Source organism: Somniosus microcephalus, chromosome 6, assembly GCF_052327205.1.
Source record: "Somniosus microcephalus isolate GS21.2 chromosome 6, FLI_Smic_1.0, whole genome shotgun sequence".
Taxonomy (NCBI): Eukaryota; Metazoa; Chordata; class Chondrichthyes; order Squaliformes; family Somniosidae; genus Somniosus; species Somniosus microcephalus.
The window spans coordinates 244951837-244971522 of record NC_140992.1 but is presented as its reverse complement, the minus strand read 5'-3'; the positions used below and the strand labels follow the sequence as shown (position 1 = coordinate 244971522).

General features: G+C 48.6%; 1 protein-coding gene across 1 annotated transcript in view; it reads right to left on the bottom strand.

Annotated features, from left to right (window-relative positions):
* Positions 1 to 19686, bottom strand: part of LOC147116614 (polycystin-1-like protein 2) — a 135851-nt gene that overhangs the window by 95594 nt on the left and 20571 nt on the right. Inside the window, exons 6-7 of the mRNA XM_085991701.1 lie at positions 5093 to 5124; positions 3250 to 3639 (exon numbers count right to left, since the gene is read on the bottom strand). Coding sequence (XP_085847827.1) covers positions 3250 to 3639; positions 5093 to 5124 — 422 coding nt within the window. The remainder of the gene's footprint in view (positions 1 to 3249; positions 3640 to 5092; positions 5125 to 19686) is intronic.

Sequence of the window (19686 nt, the reverse complement as noted above, 5' to 3'; positions counted from 1 at the left end):
GCTCCCGTAGGGGGCGCAATCGGTCGGGGTCTGGTCCGATTTCCCCATTCTCCACCACGCTGCCTAGTATGCAGAGGCGCGTGGTGTTGAAAACGCACTTGTCCTCGTTGTAAGTGAGGTTGAGTTTTTGTGCGGTTTTCAGGAACCTCTCGAGGTTCGAGTCGTGATCCTGCTGGTTGTGACCGCAGATGGTGACATTGTCGAGGTAGGGGAAGGTTGCCTGCAAGTGGTGGTCATCGACCATGTGGTCCATCTCCCTCTGGAAGACCGAGACCCCATTCGTCACCCCAAAGGGGACTCTGAGGAATTGGTAGAGGCGTCCGTTCGCCTCGAAGGCGGTGTACGGGCGGTCCTCTGGTCTGATAGGGAGCTGGTGGTACGCTGACTTGAGGTCGATGGTGGAGAACACCCGATATTGGGCGATTTGGTTCACCATCTCGGATATGCGGGGTAGCGGGTAGGCGTCTAGCTGGGTGTATAGATTAACCGTCTGGCTATAATCTATCACCATCCGCTTCTTCTCGCTACCCCTCACCACCACCACTTGGGCGCGCCACGGGCTGCTGCTGCGTTCGATAATGCGCTCCTTCAGGAGCCTGTCAACCTCGGTCGCGATAAACCGCCTGTCCTCCCAGCTGTACCTCCTGCTTTTGGTCGCTATTGGCCGGCAGTTGGGAGTAATGTTCGCGAATAGTGAAGGCGGCTTTACCTTCAGGGTAGCCAGACCGCACACTGTGAGGGGCGGCTGGGACCCACCGTAATTGAGCGTGATGCTTTGGTGGTGGCACTGGAAATCCAGGCCCAAGATCACGCTCGCACATAGATTCTTCATGATTAGTAATTTAAAATTATCGTATACAGTTCCGTTAACGGACAATTGTACCGCGCAGTACCCCATAATGGTCGATGTCTGGGTTTTATCAGCCATAGAGATGGTGCCCCGAGCAGGGACCACCGTTAGAGAGAGTTGTTGTGCTAGTTCAGGGTGGATAAAACTCTCCGTGCTTCCACTGTCAATTAAACATTTAACCCCGCACCCTTTTACCTCGATGTCCACCATTGGTTTGGATAGCGGGTGCGGTCTGGTCTGGTCCACTGTGACCGATGCCACTGTAGGGCCCTGATCGAGACAAGATGGCGTCCACGCTGTCTGCTCACAAGATGGCAGACCCCACGAGGTCGGGCAAGATGGCGTCCAAGATGGCCGCTCCCACGGTGCACATGCGGCGGTGGCGGGTTTTCCAGCGGGGTTCCCTCTGCACACCTTCCCGAAGTGTCCCTTCTTACCGCACTTAAAGCAGGTGGTGCCTTTCGCCGGGCACAGGTTTCTGATGTGCTTCGGCTGCCCGCAGAAGTAGCAGTTGGGGCCCCGATGCATCGCGGCTGTCGTAGGGCTTCTGGGGGGAGAGCGGGGCCCCGACGGTGTCGGGCTGCCGGGTGGGGAAGATGCCTTCCAAGATGGCGGCGCCCTTGGTGCACACGTGGCGGCGTGGGCGGCGCGGGCCGAAGAGTAGGCGTCCGAGTTTCTCTGGGCCACATCCAGGGATCGCGCTGTGTCCACAGCCTGTTTCAGGTCCAATCCCGTTTTTTCCAGTAGTCTCTGCCAGATGTAAGTGGAGCTGAGGCCTGCGATAAAGGCATCATGAACAAGCTCGTCAGTGTACACTGCAGCTTTCACATCTTGGCACTTGCAGTCTTTGCCAAGCATTTTCAGGGTGACTAGGAACTCATCCAGCGATTCCCCAGGTCGCTGTGTGCGAGTAGCGAGCAGATGCCTAGCGTACACCTCGTTCGTAGGCTGCTGGTAATGCGCCTTTAGGATGTCGCAGGCGGCCGGGTACGTGTCGGCGTCTTGGATGAGGGGGTAAACCCGGTGGCTTACCCAATTCCGCAGGATTCCGAGTTTCATACTCTCAGCGTCCGTAGCGCCTGTGATGGCTGCGGAATTGTCCAGGAAGAATTCCATACACTTAAACCAGTGTCCAAATCGTTCTGATGCGTCCGAAGCATGCGGGTCCAAATCCAAACGTTCGGGTTTCAAGAGTTGGTCCATTGCGTTGAAAATTGAGTTAATAAAATTGATGTGCCTCAATGAATCCGAGACTCGACGTTAACGGAGCAAAGCAAGGCTTTTATTAACTCAGAAAGTAATACACATTGGAGAAGTGTCTCTCATCCAGAGATCTGCTGTACTGCTGTGAGACACGCTGGGGCTTGCTTAAGTAGGGGCCAGGTATGGGCGGAGCCCTACACACAATACAATACAGGTAAGGAAATGAAACTGAAACTAAACTAAACACAGGGAATACAGTGCCTGATGAATGGCATATTTCATCACAGTGGTGTTCCCATGCGCCTGCTGCCCTTGTCCTTCTAAGTGGAAGAGGTTGTTGGTTTGGGAGGTGCTGCCGAAGAAGCCTTGACGAGTTGCTGCAGTCATCTTGTAGATGGTACACACTGCAGCCACGGTACGCCGGTAGTGGAGGGGGTGAATGTTTAAGGTGGTGGATGGTATGCCAATCAAGCGGGCTGCTTTGTCCTGGATGGTGTCGAGCTTCTTGAGTGTTGTTGGAGCTGCACTCATCCAGGCAAGTGGAGAATATTCCATCACACTCCTGACTTGTGCCTTGTAGATGGTGGAAAGGCTTTGGGGAGTCAGGAGGTGAGACACTCACCGCAGAATACCTAGCCTCTGACCTGCTCTTGTAGCCACAGTATTTATGTGGCTGGTCCAGTTAAGTTTCTGGTCAATGGTGACCCCCCCAGGATGTTGATGGTGGGGGATTCTGCGATGGTAATGCCATTGAATGTCAAGGGGCGGAGGTTAGACTCTCGCTTGTTGGAGATAGTCATTGCCTGGCACTTCTGTGGCACGAATGTTACCTGCCACTTATCAGCCCAAGCCTGAACATCGTCCAGGTCTTAGTGCATGCAAGGGAAAAAATTCTGCATAAAAGAGTAGATATGTGGAGCACACTCCCAGAGATCGTGGAGTTAGAAGTAAACTAGTGTGCCCTAAAATAGGGGAGCAACAGTGTGGTGCGCGAGGGACGTCCGCGATAGAATAGTCATCTGTGGACTCTGGATGGAGTGGACTTGATAGGTAGAATGGCATTTTTGCACTCTAGATTTTCTTATATTGTAATACAATAGGCTGGCATTTCTTCCTATTAATGGTGAATGGAGAAAAAATGGCCTCAGCACTGTTCATGAAAACAAATTACACAAGAATGAAGCTGTATCACCTACCTCAAAAGAGCCCTTCAGTGTCCAAAACATGAAGACATCGAATGGATTGTAATTCGCTGTAACACCTAAATCTGTCACTGTGGAATGTGTTGTTGCAGAAGAAAATATTGCAGTGACACCCCGTGTCCCTTTAGTTGAAGCAAATGCTGTGGGAATTTGTGTACTCAAGGACATTTGTGAAGGATATTTTAAGGTAGGTGGAACTGTTTGGATGGAAAGAGCTGCAGATGATAACTTTGTAGGGGAAAGGTCTTTAGTGGCCGATGCTGATGAAGAAAGGCGTCTGGTGGTAGATCCTGGTGGGAAAAGGTGCTCAGTGGTGATTTTTGGGGAGGAAGGGCTGTCAGTTCGAGACAGTTTCTCATGGCTCTCGTACCGGTTTCTTTTTAACTGTAAGAAAACAAAAATTGAAACTATTAATTTGCTGAAATTGCATAAAATGCACAGTAAGCTAAACACACAATACAAATCATCAGAATTTTATCTGCTCGCCATTACTCCTGTTTCTTATATATCTATTCAGCTCATGATAACATCCAGTGGAACAGCTTATCTAAAGAGAGGACGACATCATTGTTTTGAAATAAATTGTAATGTGTTGACTTAAAATTTCAACTCCCAATGCTGGGTTTAATAAGGGATAGATTATTGGTCAGAATTTAATAACAACAACACAACAACCTGTATTTATATAGCACCCTTAATGTAGAAAAGTGTCCCAAGCCACTTCAAAGCCACAGTTGTCAGCACACTCACCTCTGAGTCAGAAGGTTGTGGGTTCAAGTCCCACTCCAGAGACTTGAGCACATAAATCTAGGCTGACACTCCAGTGCAGTGCTGAGGGAGTACGGCACTGTTAGAGGTGCCGTCTTTTGGATGAGACATTAAACCAAGGCCCCATCTGTCCTCTCAGGTGGACGTAAAAGATCCCGTGGCACTATTTCGAAGAAGTGCAGGGGAGTCCTCCCCAGTGTCCTCGTCAATATTTATCCCTCAACCAACATAACAAAAACAGATTATCTGGTCATTATCACATTGCTGTTTGTGGGAGCTTGCTGTGTGGCTGCCGCGTTTCCCACAGTACAACAGTGACTCCACTTCAAAAGTGCTTCATTGGCTGTAAAGCGCTTTGAGACGTCCGGTGGACGTGAAAGGTGCTACTGAAATGCAAGTCTTTCTTTCATTCAAACAGTATGTTGTTCGTTCTCAGATTTACTTTAATGATCATCTCAAAATAATATATCCTATTCAAATCCCTGCTGGAGCCCCATTTAGCAGTTTGGACAATCAAATACCCACTGACTTGTTTGAGACTGATGTGTGGTACGATCATCTTAGGGGCAGGGTGACTCTGGGTGGTGATATTATTTAAAAGTACTGTAACTATAATTTATTAGACTAGGTTCGTAACCTTTATTTCTTCAGTGAAAATAACCACAAGTTTCTAAATTGTTTGCTGGTTAAATGTGTTACAAAAGGGAGAGAAAAGCTTGGTTCCCTGATCACAGATCATGGGCACTGACCTGAAGTAATGCCATTAAGTTATTGTAGGTAGGAATGGATGGATAACAGTGGCCTCGCTCCTTCTCCATCACAGCACTTATTTTGATGGACAAAACCAGGAGTGGGCTTTAATCTTCCCTCTCCCACAATCAATTAGGATATTCCGCCAATGTAGGCAATAAGACATGATTTGCAGGTTTGGTACACATTGTAAAATGGTTTTGGCCGGGGAAGCTTCAGTAACCCCATTACAAGCACGGCATAAACATTACTCCTGGAGGAAATTTCAGGTGTGTATAAGTAATCAAATAATGTACATTTACTAATTAAAACAACTTACCCTAATTAATCTATGTTTCCTTATGAAAGGACCTGTAAAAGTAAATGGAAGAGATAAAACATTTTAAATGAAGTACCAGCCCAACAGGCTTACTATAATGATACGCTGAATGTGTAATAACATAAGCCCAGAAATTAGGTTCGGGGGCTTGCCGCGCGTGCAAGCCCCCGATGTGCACTTACCCGGTGCGCTGACAGCTGAAGCCTGGGCCTGCTTGGAATTCCTGTCACTGGCCCGGTTCAGCTGTCGGCGCGCTGTGCTTGCCTGATCCAGCAGCGTAGTTAGTTCGATGTGCTGGCTGGGATCAGGTGAACACTGGGCAGCCAATCAGGGGAGGGAAAACTTCATTCATGAGTTTGATAGTAAGAACTGTCAAACTCATGAAAACTACGGGTGCCCAAAACACTACTTAAACTTTAAATGAAATTTTAAAAAACATCCCGCTAATTAAATGAACTATAAATAACTTTTAAAAACTATTTTAAACAATTAATCAAATTTTTGAAAAAAATAATTTTTTAAGAAATCGGGTCTAAAAATAAACTTACCTTACTGTAAAGTCCTTAAAAACAATAAAGCTGTGGAAAAAATGTTATAATTTTAAATAATAGACCACTTACCTTAAAGAATCAAGTCCTTACATCTCCTTTTTACATTTCTAAAAAGTTGAGGCCCTGACACACGGGCAAACCTGTCAAAAAGAAGGAAGTTCAACGCGTGCGTGCAGAGTCCTGCGCGCACGCGTTGGACCTCTGAACCTCTTGGAGGAAATGCCGGTTTCCCGCGCATGCGCTGTGCATGCTGAAATCCAGCACTTCCAACGGGCCCACGCGTGAGTACCCTGTCCGTACTCACGCGTTGGGACCGGAATTACTGGGCCATGGTACTTAGAAATAATCTGTCACTAAAATCAATTTAACAAAATAAAAGACAGAAAAACATACCCTATCGAGACTGTATATTGGACATAAACATCTTGCGGTGAAATATCACTTTGCAACCATAATGACATGGCAGCGCAAATCTATAATGTTTTACTAACAAAATAGCAGAGGACATTCTTAGAACAGGCGAAAATGCAAAAAAGTGGAAACGTCTAGCTGAACATGTGCAACACATCTAAATTTGCAGTACATTCAGATACTGCTGAACCAATCCAAGTGAACCAAGCCAAATTGCTTCCAGTTTTTTAAAAACGTATTTATTAATTCTAAAGATATGGATGTCATTGGCAAGGCTGACATTTATTGCCCACCCCTAGTTCCCCTTCAGAAGGTGGTGGTGGGTATTCTTTTTGAACTGATGCAGTCTGCTTGGTGAATGTACTCCCACAATGCTGTTAGGCAGGGAGTTCCAGAATTTTGTCCCAGCGACGATGAAGGATATATGTCCAAGTCAGGATGCTGTGACTTAAGAGGAACTTGTAGATGATGGTGCTCCCGTGCACTGTTGCCCTTGTCCTTCTAGGTGGTGGAGGTCGCAGATATGGGATGGTGTTGCCAAAGAAGCCTTGACGACTTGCTGTAGTGCATGCTGTAGATAGCATACACGGCAACAATGGTAGGCTGAGGGGGAGTAAGTGGATGTTTAAGCTGGTGGATAAAGCACTGATCAAGTGAACTGCTTTCTCCTGAATGGTAACAAGCATTTTGGAGTGTTGTGATACTCAGCCTCTGACCTGCTCTAGTAGCCACAGTATTTATGTGGCTGGTCCAGTTGAGTTTCTGGTCAATGGTGACCCCCAGGATGTTGATGATGGGGGATTAGACAATAGTAATACCATTGAATGTCAAGGGGAAATGGTTAGGCTCTCTCTTGTTAGAGATGGTCATTGGTTGGCACTTGAGTGGTGCAAATATTACTTGCCACTTGTCAGTCAAGCATGGATGTTGTTCAGGTCTTTTTGCAAGCTGGCATGGACTATTTCATTATCGGAGAAATTGGAAATAGAGCTCACCACCATGTAATCCTCAGTAAGCGGCCCCACTTCAGACCTTATGACGGAGGGAAGATCATTGATGAAGTAGCTAAAGATAGTTGAGCCTAGGGCACTGCCCTATGGAACTCCTACAGCAAAGTCCTGGGGCTAGGATGATTGGCCTCTTAACAACTACAACCATCTTCCTTTGTGTCAGGTATGACTCCAGCCACTTAAGAGATTTCCCCCGATCCCTACTGACTTCAGTTTTACTAGGGCTCCTTAGTGCCATGCCCGATCGAATACTGCATTCATGTCAAGGGTAATCACTCTCACCTCACCTCTGGCATTAAACTCTTGTGTCCATGTTTGGACCAAGGCTGTAATGAGGTCTGGCGCTGAGTGGTCCTGCTGGTACTCAAATAGAACGTCAGTGACTAGGTTATTGGTCAGTAAGTGCCGCTTAATAGCACTGCTGATGACTCCTTCTATCACTTTGCTGATAGGGTGGTTACTGACAAGACTGAATTTGTCATAGAAACATAGAAGATAGGAGCAGGAGTAGGCCATTCGGCCCCTCGAGCCTGCTCCGCCATTCAATGAGATCATGGCTGATCATCCAAATTCAGTACCCTGTCCCTGCCTTCTCCCCATATCCCTTGATCCCTTTAGCCTTAAGAAACATATCCAACTCCTTCTTGAATATATTTAATGAACTGGCCTCCACCGCCCTCTGTGGCAGAGAATTCCACAGGTTCACCACACTCTGGGTGAAGAAATTCCTCCTCATCGCCGTCCTAAATGGCTTACCCCTTATCCTTAGACTATGACCCCTGGCTCTGGACTCCCCTGCCATCGGAAACATCCTTCCTGCATCTAGTCGGTCCAGGCCTGACAGAATTTTATAGGTTTCGATGAGATCCCCTCTCAATCTTCTAAACTCCAGTGAGTATAAGCCCAATCGACACAATCTCTCCTCATACGTCATTCCTGCCACCCCAGGTATCAGCCTGGTGAATCTTCGCTGCACTCCTTCCATGGCAAGAACGTCCTTCCTCAGATAAGGCGACCAAAACTGCACACAATACTCAAGGTGTGGTCTCACCAAGGCCCTGTACAACTGCAGCAAGATATCCTTGTTCCTGTACTCGAACCCTCTTGCTACGAAGGCCAACATACCATTTGCCTTCTTAACCGCCTGCTGCACCTGCATGCTTACCTTCAGCGACTGGTGCACAAGAACACCCAGGTCTCTTTGCACTTCCCCTTCTCCCAATCTATTGCCATTCAAATAATAATCTGCCTTCCTGTTTTTGCCACCAAAGTGGATAACCTCACATTTATCCACATTATAGTGCATTTGCCATGTTTCTGCCCAATCACCCAACCTGTCCAAATCATACTGGAGTTTCTCGGCATCCTCCTCACAGCATACCCTCCCACCCAGCTTTGTGTCATCTGCAAATTTGGAGATATTACATCCAATTCCCTCGTCCAGATCATTAATATATATTGTGAACAGCTGGGGTCCTAGGACCGATCCTTGCGGTACCCCACTAGTCACTGCCTGCCACTCGGAAAACGACCCGTTTATTCCAACTCTTTGCTTTCTATCCGCCAACCAGTTCTCTATCCAAGTCAATACCTTGCCCCCAATCCCATGTGCCTTAACTTTACACGCTAATCTCTTATGCGGGACCTTATCGAAAGCCTTCTGAAAGTCCAAATACACCACATCCACTGGTTCTCCCTTATCTATTTTACCAGTTACATCCTCAAAAAATTCCAGTAGATTAGTCAAGCACAATTTACCTGTTGTAAATCCATGTTGACTTTGTCCGATCCTGTCACTGCTTTCCAAATGTCCTGCTTTTTATGGGCAGGACATACCTGGGTAATTGTCCACATTGTCAGGTAGATGTCAGTGTTGTAGCAGTACTGAATCAGCTTGGCTAGAGCCATGGCTAGTTCTGAAACACAGGTCTTTAGCGCTACAGTCGGGATGTTGTCAGGCCTGTCGCCTTTGCTGTGTCCAGTGTGGTGTATGTAACCTGTTCCACCTTAAGAGAACTACCTTAAGAGATGTACTACTTTCTCTTGGCTGATGTATACTGTAATACCGGTGGTGACCACACCGGTATATAAACGTTGTGTAGTGATTTGCTGGGCAGTTCAGCCCTGACCTCCGAATAGTAAAGACCTGTTAAAGTTATTCTTGTTGTCTGTGTCCAGTGATTTATAATAAGCTTAACTGGGACACACAGACTCAACATCCAGTGCATTCAGCAGTTGCTTGCTGTTGCATGGAGTGAATCGAATTGGCTGAAGATTGACATCTGTGATTATGGGGGCCTCAGGAGAAGACTGAAAAGAATCAATCACTCGGCAGTTTTGGTTGAAGATGATTGCAAACGGTCCTTAACTTTTGCATTCACCGCAGGGCTCCGCCATCATTGAGGGTGGGGACATTCATGGAGCCTCCTCCTCCTATTAGTTGCTTAATTGTACACCACCATTCATAACTGAATGTGGCAGGACTGCAGAGCTTTAACCTGATCCATTTATTGTGGGATTGCTTAGCTCGGTCGATAGCATGCTGCTTCCGCTATTTAGCATGCAACTAGTCCTGTGCTGTAGCTTCACCAGGTTGCCATTTCATTTTTAGGTACGCCTGGTGCTGAACACAATAATAAGAATAAAACCGGACGGACCACCTGGCATCGACCTTAGCACCAGCTACGGTCACAGCATCGGCACACCCAGCCCAGTCGACCCTACAAAGTCCTCCTCACTAACATTTGGGGACTTGTGCCAAAATTGGGAGAGCTGTCCCACAGACTAGTCAAGCAACAGCCTGACAGTCATACTCACAGAATCATGCCTTTCAGCCAATGTCCCAAACTCCTCCATCACCATCCCTGGGTATGTCCTGTCCCACTGGCAAGACAGACCCACCAGGGGTGGCGGCACAGTGGTATGCAGTCGGGAAGGAGTTGTAGGGGGTGGCGTGTGGTGGTGTTTGGCGCATAAGAACATAAGAAATAGGAGCAGGAGTAGGCCAATCGGCCCCTCGAGCCTGCTCTGCCACTCAACAAGATCATGGCCGATCCGATCCCAACCGCCAATCTACTATCACAGAACCATCTCCTGAATCTAACAGAATTAGACACACAAAATAGGAGCAGGATCAGGCTACACGGCCCCTGGGCCCGCTCCGCTACCCACAGGGCCATGTCCGATCCGAACCTAGACTCATGTCCAAATTCCTGCCCGCTCCCCGTAACCCTTAATTCCCTTTACTTCCAGGAAACTGTCTATTTCTGTTTTAAATTTATGTAGTGATGTAGCTTCTACAGCTTTTTGGGGCAGCATATTCCATGGACCTACCACCCTCTGAGTGAAGTAGTTCCTCCTCATCTCAGTTTTGCCCCCTAGTTCTAGTTTCACCCATCATCGGGAACATCCTCCCCGCATCCACCTGATCCAACCCCTTCACAATCTTATATGTTTCAATAAGATCGCCTCTCATTCTTCTGAACTCCAATGAGTAGAGTCCCAATCTACTCAACCTCTCCTCATATGTCCATCCCCTCATCCCCGGGATTAACCAAGTGAACCTTCTTTGTACTGACTCCAGAGCAAGTATGTCTTTTCTTAAGTATGGACACCAAAACTGTATGCAGTATTCCAGGTGCGGTCTCACCAATACCTTGTACAACTGAAGCAATACCTCCCTATTTTTATATTCTATCCCCCTAGCAATGAAAGCCAACATTCCATTGGCCTTCTTAATCACTTGCTGCACCTGCATACTAACCTTTTGAGTTTCGTGCACCAGGACCCCCAGATCCCTTTGTACTTCAGTACTTTCCAGTTTCTTGCCATTAAGAGAATAACTTGCTCTACGATTTTTCCTGCCAAAGTGCATAACCTCACACTTTCCAGTATTGTATTCCATCTGCCAAATCTCTGCCCACTTACTTAGCCTGTCTATGTCCCCTTGCAGGTTTTTTATGTCCTCCTCACTCACTACTTTCCCTCCCATCTTAGTATCATCTGCAAACTTTGATATGTTACACTCGGTCCCCTCCTCCAAATCGTTAATATAGATTGTAAAGAGTTGGGGACCCAGCACTGACCCCTGCGGAACACCACTAGTTACTGATTGCCAGTCTGAGAATGAACCATTTATCCCAACTCTCTGCCTTCTGTTAGATAGCCAATCCTCTATCCATGCCAGAATATTACCCCAATCCCGTGATTTTTTATCTTAAGCAATAATCTTTTGTGTGGCACCTTGTCAAATGCCTTTTGGAAGTCTAAATACACTACGTCCACTGGTTCCCCTTTATCCACCCTATATGTTACTTCCTCAAAGAACTCCAGCAAATTTGTCAAACATGACTTCCCCTTCATAAAACCATGCTGACTTTGTCCTATTAAATTATGATTCTCCAAATGTCCTGTTACTGTCTCCTTAATAACGGACTCCAAAATTTTACCTACCACAGGTGTTAGGCTAACCGGTCTATAGTTTCCAGCCTTCTGTCTACTGCCCTTTTTAAATAAGGGTGTTACATTAGCAGTTTTCCAGTCTGCCGGGACCTTTGCTGAGTCCAGGGAGTTTTGGAAAATTATTACTAATGCATCCACAATCCCTACCGCCACTTCCCTCAAGACCCTAGGTTGTAAGCCATCAGGTCCAGGTGATTTATCCGTCTTGAGTCCCATTATTTTACCGAGTACCACTTCCTTAGTGATTTTGATCGTGTTTAGCTCCTCCCTCCCTATAGCCCCCTGTTTGTCCAGTGTTGGGATATTCTTAGTATCTTCTACTGTAAAGACTGATACAAAATATTCATTCAGTGTTTTTGCCATCTCCATATTTCCCACCATTAATTTCCCGGTCTCATCCTCTAAGGGACCAACATTTACTTTAGCCACCCTTTTTCTTTTTATATAACTATAAAAACTCTTACTATCTGTTTTTATATTTTTTGCTAATTTACTTTCATAATCTATCTTCCCTTTCTTAATCAATCTCTTTGTTATTTTTTGCTGTCTTTTAAAGTTTTCCCAATCCTCTATCCTCCCACTAGATTTGGCTACCTTATATGCCCTTGTTTTTAGTCGAATACTATCCTTAATTTCTTTACTTAGCCACGGATGGCTGTCTTTTCTTTTACACCCTCTTCTTCTCAGTGGAATATATATTTTTTGGAAGTTGTAAAATAACTCCTTAAATGTACACCACTGATCATGTATCGTCTTACCCTTTAATCTATTTTCCCAATCCACTCTACTCAATTCCGCTCTCATACCTTCATAGTCTCCTTTATTCAAGCTTAGCACGCTTGTTTGAGATCCAACCTTCTCACCCTCTAATTGAATATGGAATTCAACCATGTTATGGTCACTCATTCCAAGGGGATCCTTTACTAGGACATTTTTAATTAATCCTGTCTCGTTACACAGGACCAGATCTAAGGTTGCTTGCCCCCTGGTCGGTTCAGTTACATACTGCTCAAGAAACCCATCCCTAATACACTCAATGAACTCATCCTCAAGGCAGCCCTGCCCAATTTGATTTGTCCAATTAATAGGATAGTTAAAATCCCCCATAATTATAGATGTTCCCTTATTACAAGCCTCAACTATTTCCTGATTGATACTCCGTCCAACAGAGTTGTAACTGTTCGGAGGCCTATAGACTACGCCCACTAGTGTTTTTTTCCCCTTATTATTCCTTACCTCCACCCAAACTGTTTCATTATCCTGATCTTTTGACCCAATATCATTTCTCTGTATTACAGTGATTCCTTCCTTTATTAACATAGCCACCCTACCTCCCCTTCCTTCCTGCCTGTCCTTCCTGATCGTTAAATAACCTGGTATGTTTAATTCCCAGGCATTGTCACCCTGCAGCCATGTTTCTGTAATGGCCATAAGATCATACCCATATGTAGTTATTTGTGCCATTAACTCGTCTATTTTGTTACGAATGCTACGTGCATTCAGATAGAGAACTTTCAAATATGTTTTGTGACACTTAGTTCCTGCTTTTGCCCTTTTTATTACTTTACCTTTTACTCCATACCTTCTGCCCCTTCCTGACACGCTCTGGTTTTTAATTTCCCCACTGCTACCTAAGTCTATGACCTTCTCTGTTGTCATTTTTATTATTTGCTCTCTAGGAACATCCCCCCCACTAGTTAGTTTAAAGCCCTCTCTACAGCCCTAGTTATATGATCCGCCAGGACTCTAGTCCCAGCACTGGCCAAGTGAAGCCCGTCCCAACGGAACAGCTCCCGAGTCAGTACAAAGAAGGTTCACTCGGTTAATCCCGGGGATGAGAGGATGGACATATGAGGAGAGGTTGAGTAGATTGGGACTCTACTCATTGGAGTTCAGAAGAATGAGAGGCGATCTTATTGAAACATATAAGATTGTGAAGGGGTTGGATCGGGTGGATGCAGGGAAGATGTTCCAGATGATGGGTGAAACTAGAACTAGGGGGCATAGTCTTAGAATAAGGGGCTGCTCTTTCAAAACTGAGATGAGGAGGAACTACTTCACTCAGAGGGTGGTAGGTCCATGGAATATGCTGCCCCAAAAAACTGTAGAAGCTACATCATTACATAAATTTAAAACAGAAATAGACAGTTTCCTAGAAGTAAAGGGAATTAAGGGTTACGGGGAGCGGGCAGGAATTTGGACATGAGTCTAGGTTCGGATCGGTCATGGCCCTGTGGGTAGCGGAGCGGGCCCAGGGGCCGTGTAGCCTGATCCTGCTCCTATTTCGTGTGTCTAATTCTGTTAGATGCAGGAGATGGTTCTGTGATAGTGGATTGGCAGTTAGGATCAGATCAGCCATGATCTTATTGAATGGCGGAGCAGGCTCGAGGGGCTGATTGGCCTACTCCTGCTCCTATTTCTTATGTTCTTATATTCTTATGTTCTCCCTCCTGCCCCAGTACTGGTGCCAGTGTCCCAGGAAGCAAAACCCATTTCTCCCACACCAGTCTTTGAGCCACGCATTTAACTCTCTAATTTTATTTGTCCTAGCCAAATTCGCTCGTGGCTCAGGTAATAATCCAGAGATTATTACCCTTGAGGTTCTGTTTTTTAATTTGACCCCTAGCTACTCATACTCCTTTAACAGAACCGGCTTCCTAGTCCTATCTACGTCGTTTGTACCAACATGGACCACGACAACTGGATCTACCCCCTCCCACTGCAAGTTTCTTTCCAGCCCAGAGGAGATGTCCTTAACCCTGGCACCGGGTAGGCAACACAGCCTTCGGGACTCTCGCTCTCGGCTGCAGAGAACTCTATCTATCCCCCTAATAATACTATCCCCTACCACTGCAATATTTCTATTTACTCCCCCCTCTTGAATGGCCCCCCGTTCCACGGTGCTGTGGCCAGGTTGCTCATCCTCCCTGCAGTCCCTGCTCCCGTCCCCACAGGGAGTAGAACCTCGAACCTGTTGGACAAGAGCAAGGGCTGCGGCTCCTCCAACACTACCTCCTGGATCCCCGTACCTGCCTCACTCGTAGTCACACCGTCCTGTTCCTGACCATACGCCCAGTCAGTTATGCCCCTGACTGTTTTGTGAGTGGTTCAAATCGCTCCCACGCCCCTGGGTTCTAGACACCAGACTTAGGTACAAGGCGGCGGTACAGAGAAGACTCGAGTAGACAGGTGGTTGGATGTAAACAAAAACCAAGATTTTATTGAAGAGGAAAAACTGATACTGTGGCAGAGCCACTAAGGGACTCTGAACAACTGTACATAATTCCCTTTAACAATCTGTCAGCTGCAGCCTGAACCTGTATCTTTGTATATACTGTTTGCATGTACAGAGCGCGGTCCCTTTAAGAGCGCGGCCAAACGCGATGACGTCATGCCGTTAATCACGTGATCCTCCAACGGCGGGAAAAAGGTGATGACGTCATGACGCCGTCCACGGGACCGCCCTGGCAGTCCTCGTGGAGCCTCCGAACTGACTAGACCTGTATTCGTAGTTCTCGTGCTTTTGTTTGTTAAACTCAGTTAGTTTTACATTAAACATCTTTTGATTGATTGCCTGAGTCAACCTCAGTCTTTTGATAGGAATTAGACATTCCTACATTGGTGACCCCGACTTTTGCGAATGGTTTTCGCAGAAGGAACGAAGCATGGAAACAAACGCCGTTACATTGCAACTACCGCAATTCTGGGAGCAACAAGCGACCTCGTGGTTCATCCAGGTTGAAGCCCAGTTTGCACTACGGAACGTCGTTGCGGATCAGACCCGTTACTTCTGCGTGGTCTCCGCACTCGGCAGCTCCACCGCCTCGCGGATCGTCAGCCTGCTTGAGAACCCCCCGGACGACCGTAAGTATGAAACACTCAAGGCGCGGTTGTTACAGGTCTTCGGGCTCATGAAGTCAGAGCGCGCCCACCGACTGCTCGCTATGCCCGGCCTCGGGGACTCCAAGCCGTCTGAGCTCATGAGCCAAATGCTCACGCTCCTTGGCTCCGAACCAGAATGCTTCCTCTTTAGGGAGCTATTCCTCAGTCAGTTACCGGAGTAAGTACAAACTGCCCTGGCCAGGTCCGAAGTCACAGACTGCGCAGCGCTTGCTGTCGAAGCGGACAAGATTTTCGCGGTGACGCAGCAGTACTGCGTTGCCACAAGACGCCCATCCCCCACAGACGCCGCCCCGGCTCCTCAACCCGCGGGGCTGTGCTTCTACCACGGCCGTTTTGGCGCGAAAGCAAGATGTTGCCGCCCTCCCTGCAGCTCCTCACCCAAAACAAAAAAACAACAGCAACTCTGCCAAAAGAGGAACGGGTCTAACGGGTGCCCCGTGGCTGCAATGGCAATCGGAAATTCAGGCAAGCTCCTGTTTATCACCGATTCCCTCTCCGGTCGGCGATTCCTATGTGACTCCGGGGCACAGTGTAGCATCCTACCCGCGTCAGCTCTGGATGTACAGGCTGGGAGGCACGGCCTCTCCCTCGAGGCGGCTAATGGCGGGGCTATTCGGACCTTCGGCAGACGGCGGGCCCAGGTGTGCTTCGGCGGCCAGCGGTTTTACTGGGACTTTGTTATGGCCAAGGTCTCTCAAGCCATCCTCGGTGCAGATTTCTGGTGCACCAACAGTCTCCTGGTCGATGTAAGGAACCGACGGTTAATCAATGCGGCCACGTTTCACTCTATCCCTTGCCACCGCAGTAACGCCATGTCGTGCACCGTCTCGTGTGCTTTCCCGACTCTAGATGAGTTCACTCGCCTGCTAGGCGAATTCCCAGACCTGACCAGGCCCACCTTCGCCTCCACGGCCACGAAACATGGAGTCGAACACCACATCACCATTACTGGCCCCCCGGTCTATGCACGGGCCCGGCGCCTCGAACCTGACAAGCTCGCAGCCGCGAAAGCGGAGTTCGCCACAATGGAACGCTTAGGGATTATTCGCCGGTTGAATAGTCCCTGGTCTTCGCCTCTCCACATTGTTCCAAAGCCTGGCGGCGGATGGCGGCCATGCGGTGACTATCGGCGCCTAAGCGACGCCACTACTCCTGATCGGTACCCGATCCCTCATATCCAGGATTTCTCTGCCCATTTGACAGGAAATACCATTTTTTCCAAAGTCGACCTTGTCCGTGGCTACCACCAGGTCCCGGTGCACCTGCAAGACGTCCTGAAGACTGCAGTCATCACCCCATTCGGCCTTTTCGAATTTCTGCGGATGCCGTTTGGACTGAAGAACGCTGCCCAGGCTTTCCAGCGCCTGATGGACTCTGTACTTCGGGACCTCCAGTTCATATTCGTCTACTTGGACGATATTCTCATCGCCAGCCCTAACAAGGAGCAGCACATCTGTCATTTACGCACCCTTTTCCGGCGCCTCAGCCAACGCGGCCTGATCATCAACCCAGCCAAGTGCCAGTTCGGCCTGCAACGAATTCATTTCCTGGAGCATCGCATCACCTCGGAAGGAGCAGTTCCTTTGCAAACGAAGGTGGAGGCAGTAACATCTTTTCCACGCCCACAGAATATTAAGGTCCTGCAAGAATTCCTCGGAATGGTAAACTTTTACCACCGTTTTGTGCCTAAGGCAGCACTGCTCATGCAACCCCTATATGAGGCCCTCAAGGGCAAGGGGCAAGTCTGGCAAGGATCCGGTAAGCTGGACGGTCGACATGGACCGTGCTTTCGCTGACACCAAAAGCGCCTTGGCCAACGCGACCATGCTGGCGCACCCGCTGCCAGGAGCCACCATCGCCCTCACCACCGATGCGTCAGACTACGCCATCGGCGCAGTACAGGAACACTGGGTGAACGGAACGTGGCAACCGCTGGCGTTTTTCAGCCGTCAAATACGGCAGAACGAGCGAGCGTACAGTACCTTCGACCGGGAGTTGCTGGCTCTTTTTCTGGCCATCCGCCATTTCCGGTTTTTGTTGGAAGGACGTCCTTTCACTGCTTTTGTAGACCATAGGCCACTAACTTTCGCTATGGCCAAGACCGCCGAACCGTGGTCAGCCTGACAACAACGTCAGCTAACGTTTATCTCGGAATTCACTACAGATATTCAGCATGTGGCCGGTAAAGACAACCTGGTGGCAGATTGCCTCTCCCGTGCGACCGTTCATGCGGTCCAGCTTGGCATCGATTATGCCCTCATGGCCGCAGATCAAGCCTCGGATCCGGAGGTGCAGGCTTACCGAACCAGCCCCTCTAGCCTCCAAGTGGCCGACGTCAAATTCCATGCCGCAGGCACCACGCTACTTTGTGACGTCTCCGTAGGAGATCCTCGCCCTATCGTGCCGGTCGCCTGGCGCCGCAAAGTGTTTGACGCCATACATGGGTTGTCACACCCTGGAATGAAGGCCTCGCAAAGGCTGATGTCGTCCAAGTTCATTTGGCGGGGCATGTATATGGATGTCCGCGACTGGGCCAACACCTGCGTGGTCTGCCAAAAGGCCAAGGTGCAGCATCACATCAAAGCTCCATTGGCCACCTTCGCTGTTCCGGAGCGATGGTTCGATCACGTGAATGTGGACCTGGTGGGGCCACTTCCACCTTCCCATGGGTTTACACATATCCTAACGATGGTAGACCGCACCACTAGATGGCCAGAGGCAGTTCCCTTGTCATCCACCACTTCGGCAGACGTAGCCAGGGCGTTCATCTCCTCTTGGGTCGCCCATTTCGGGGTACCTGCGGACATCTCTTCTGATCGTGGACTGCAGTTTTCCTCTGAGCTCTGGAACGCAGTGGCTCAGGGGCTCGGCATCAAGCTACATCACACCACAGCCTACCATCCACAGGCGAACGGCCTGTGCGAACGATTTCACAGGTCGCTCAAAGCCGCACTGAGGGCCAGCCTCCAAGGTGCTGGATGGGCGGACAGGCTACCATGGGTCCTGTTGGGTCTTCGCATGGCACCCAAGGAAGATCTTCGCTCGTCCTCGGCAGAGCTCGTCTATGGCCAGCCGCTACGCGTACCAGGGGATTTCCTTCCGACTCCAACAGAGCCATGGTCCGCATCCGACCAACTCATCAGCCACCAGGAGGCAGCCAAGTGTTTTGCACCAGTACCAATGTCGCAGCACAGCTTTCAGAGCTCACACGTCCCAGCAAAGCTGAAGAATGCCGAATATGTGTTCATCCGCCACGACGCTCATCGGGATCTGCTCAAGGCCCCTTACACTGGTCCTTTCCGCGTGCTAGAGGCAGGAGACAAAAGCTTCTCGGAGGATATCGGGGGTAAATCGGACCACATTTCGGTGGACCGTTTGAAACCGGCACACTTGGACCTTGACCGTCCTGTCGAGACCGCACAGCCGCCAAGACGTGGTTGACCGCCCACAGTTGCCGTGCCAGGACAAGCGCAACCACCTGACAGCCTGCCCGCCCGCCATCCAGCAGCTTCCACTTCAGGAGTACAGAAGTCGCTCTGACAGGCTTGTCAGGCCTCCTCGCCGTTTGACTTTTTCCGTTAAAGACAATTCTGGGGGGGCGCATGTGGCAGAGCCACTAAGGGACTCTGAACAACTGTACATAATTCCCTTTAACAATCTGTCAGCTACAGCCTGAACCTGTATCTTTGTATATACTGTTTGCATGTACAGAGCGTGGTCCCTTTAAGAGTGCGGGCAAAAGCGATGACGTCATGCCATTAATCACGTGATCCTCCAACGGCGGGAAAAGCGCGATGACATCATGACGCCGTCCACGGGACCGCCCTGGCAGTCCTTGTGGAGCCTCCGAACTGACTAGACCTGTATTCGTAGTTCTCGTGCTTCTGTTTGTTAAACTCAGTTAGTTTTACATTAAACATCTTTAGATTGATTGCCTGAGTCGACCTCAGTCTTTTGATAGGAATTAGACATTCCTACAATACAATCTTATGGAAAATTACTAGTGTACACTTCTACAGGCAAAAATACAAAAGAAGAATAACGAGGGAAAACAACTATCTTAACAATCCCCTTGTCCTTATCCCACCCCCTATACCTAACTAGATTAAGCTGTGAGGGGTCAGAACTTCATGCTCACCAATCAAAAGGTTTGTTGGACTCAAAACAGTGGTGGGGTTCGGGGTTCGCTCTTGGTGCTCTCTGGAGCCTGCCGTCATCACGTGGTCTCCGGGCGCTGCAAGGGCATTGTCCAGGTTCA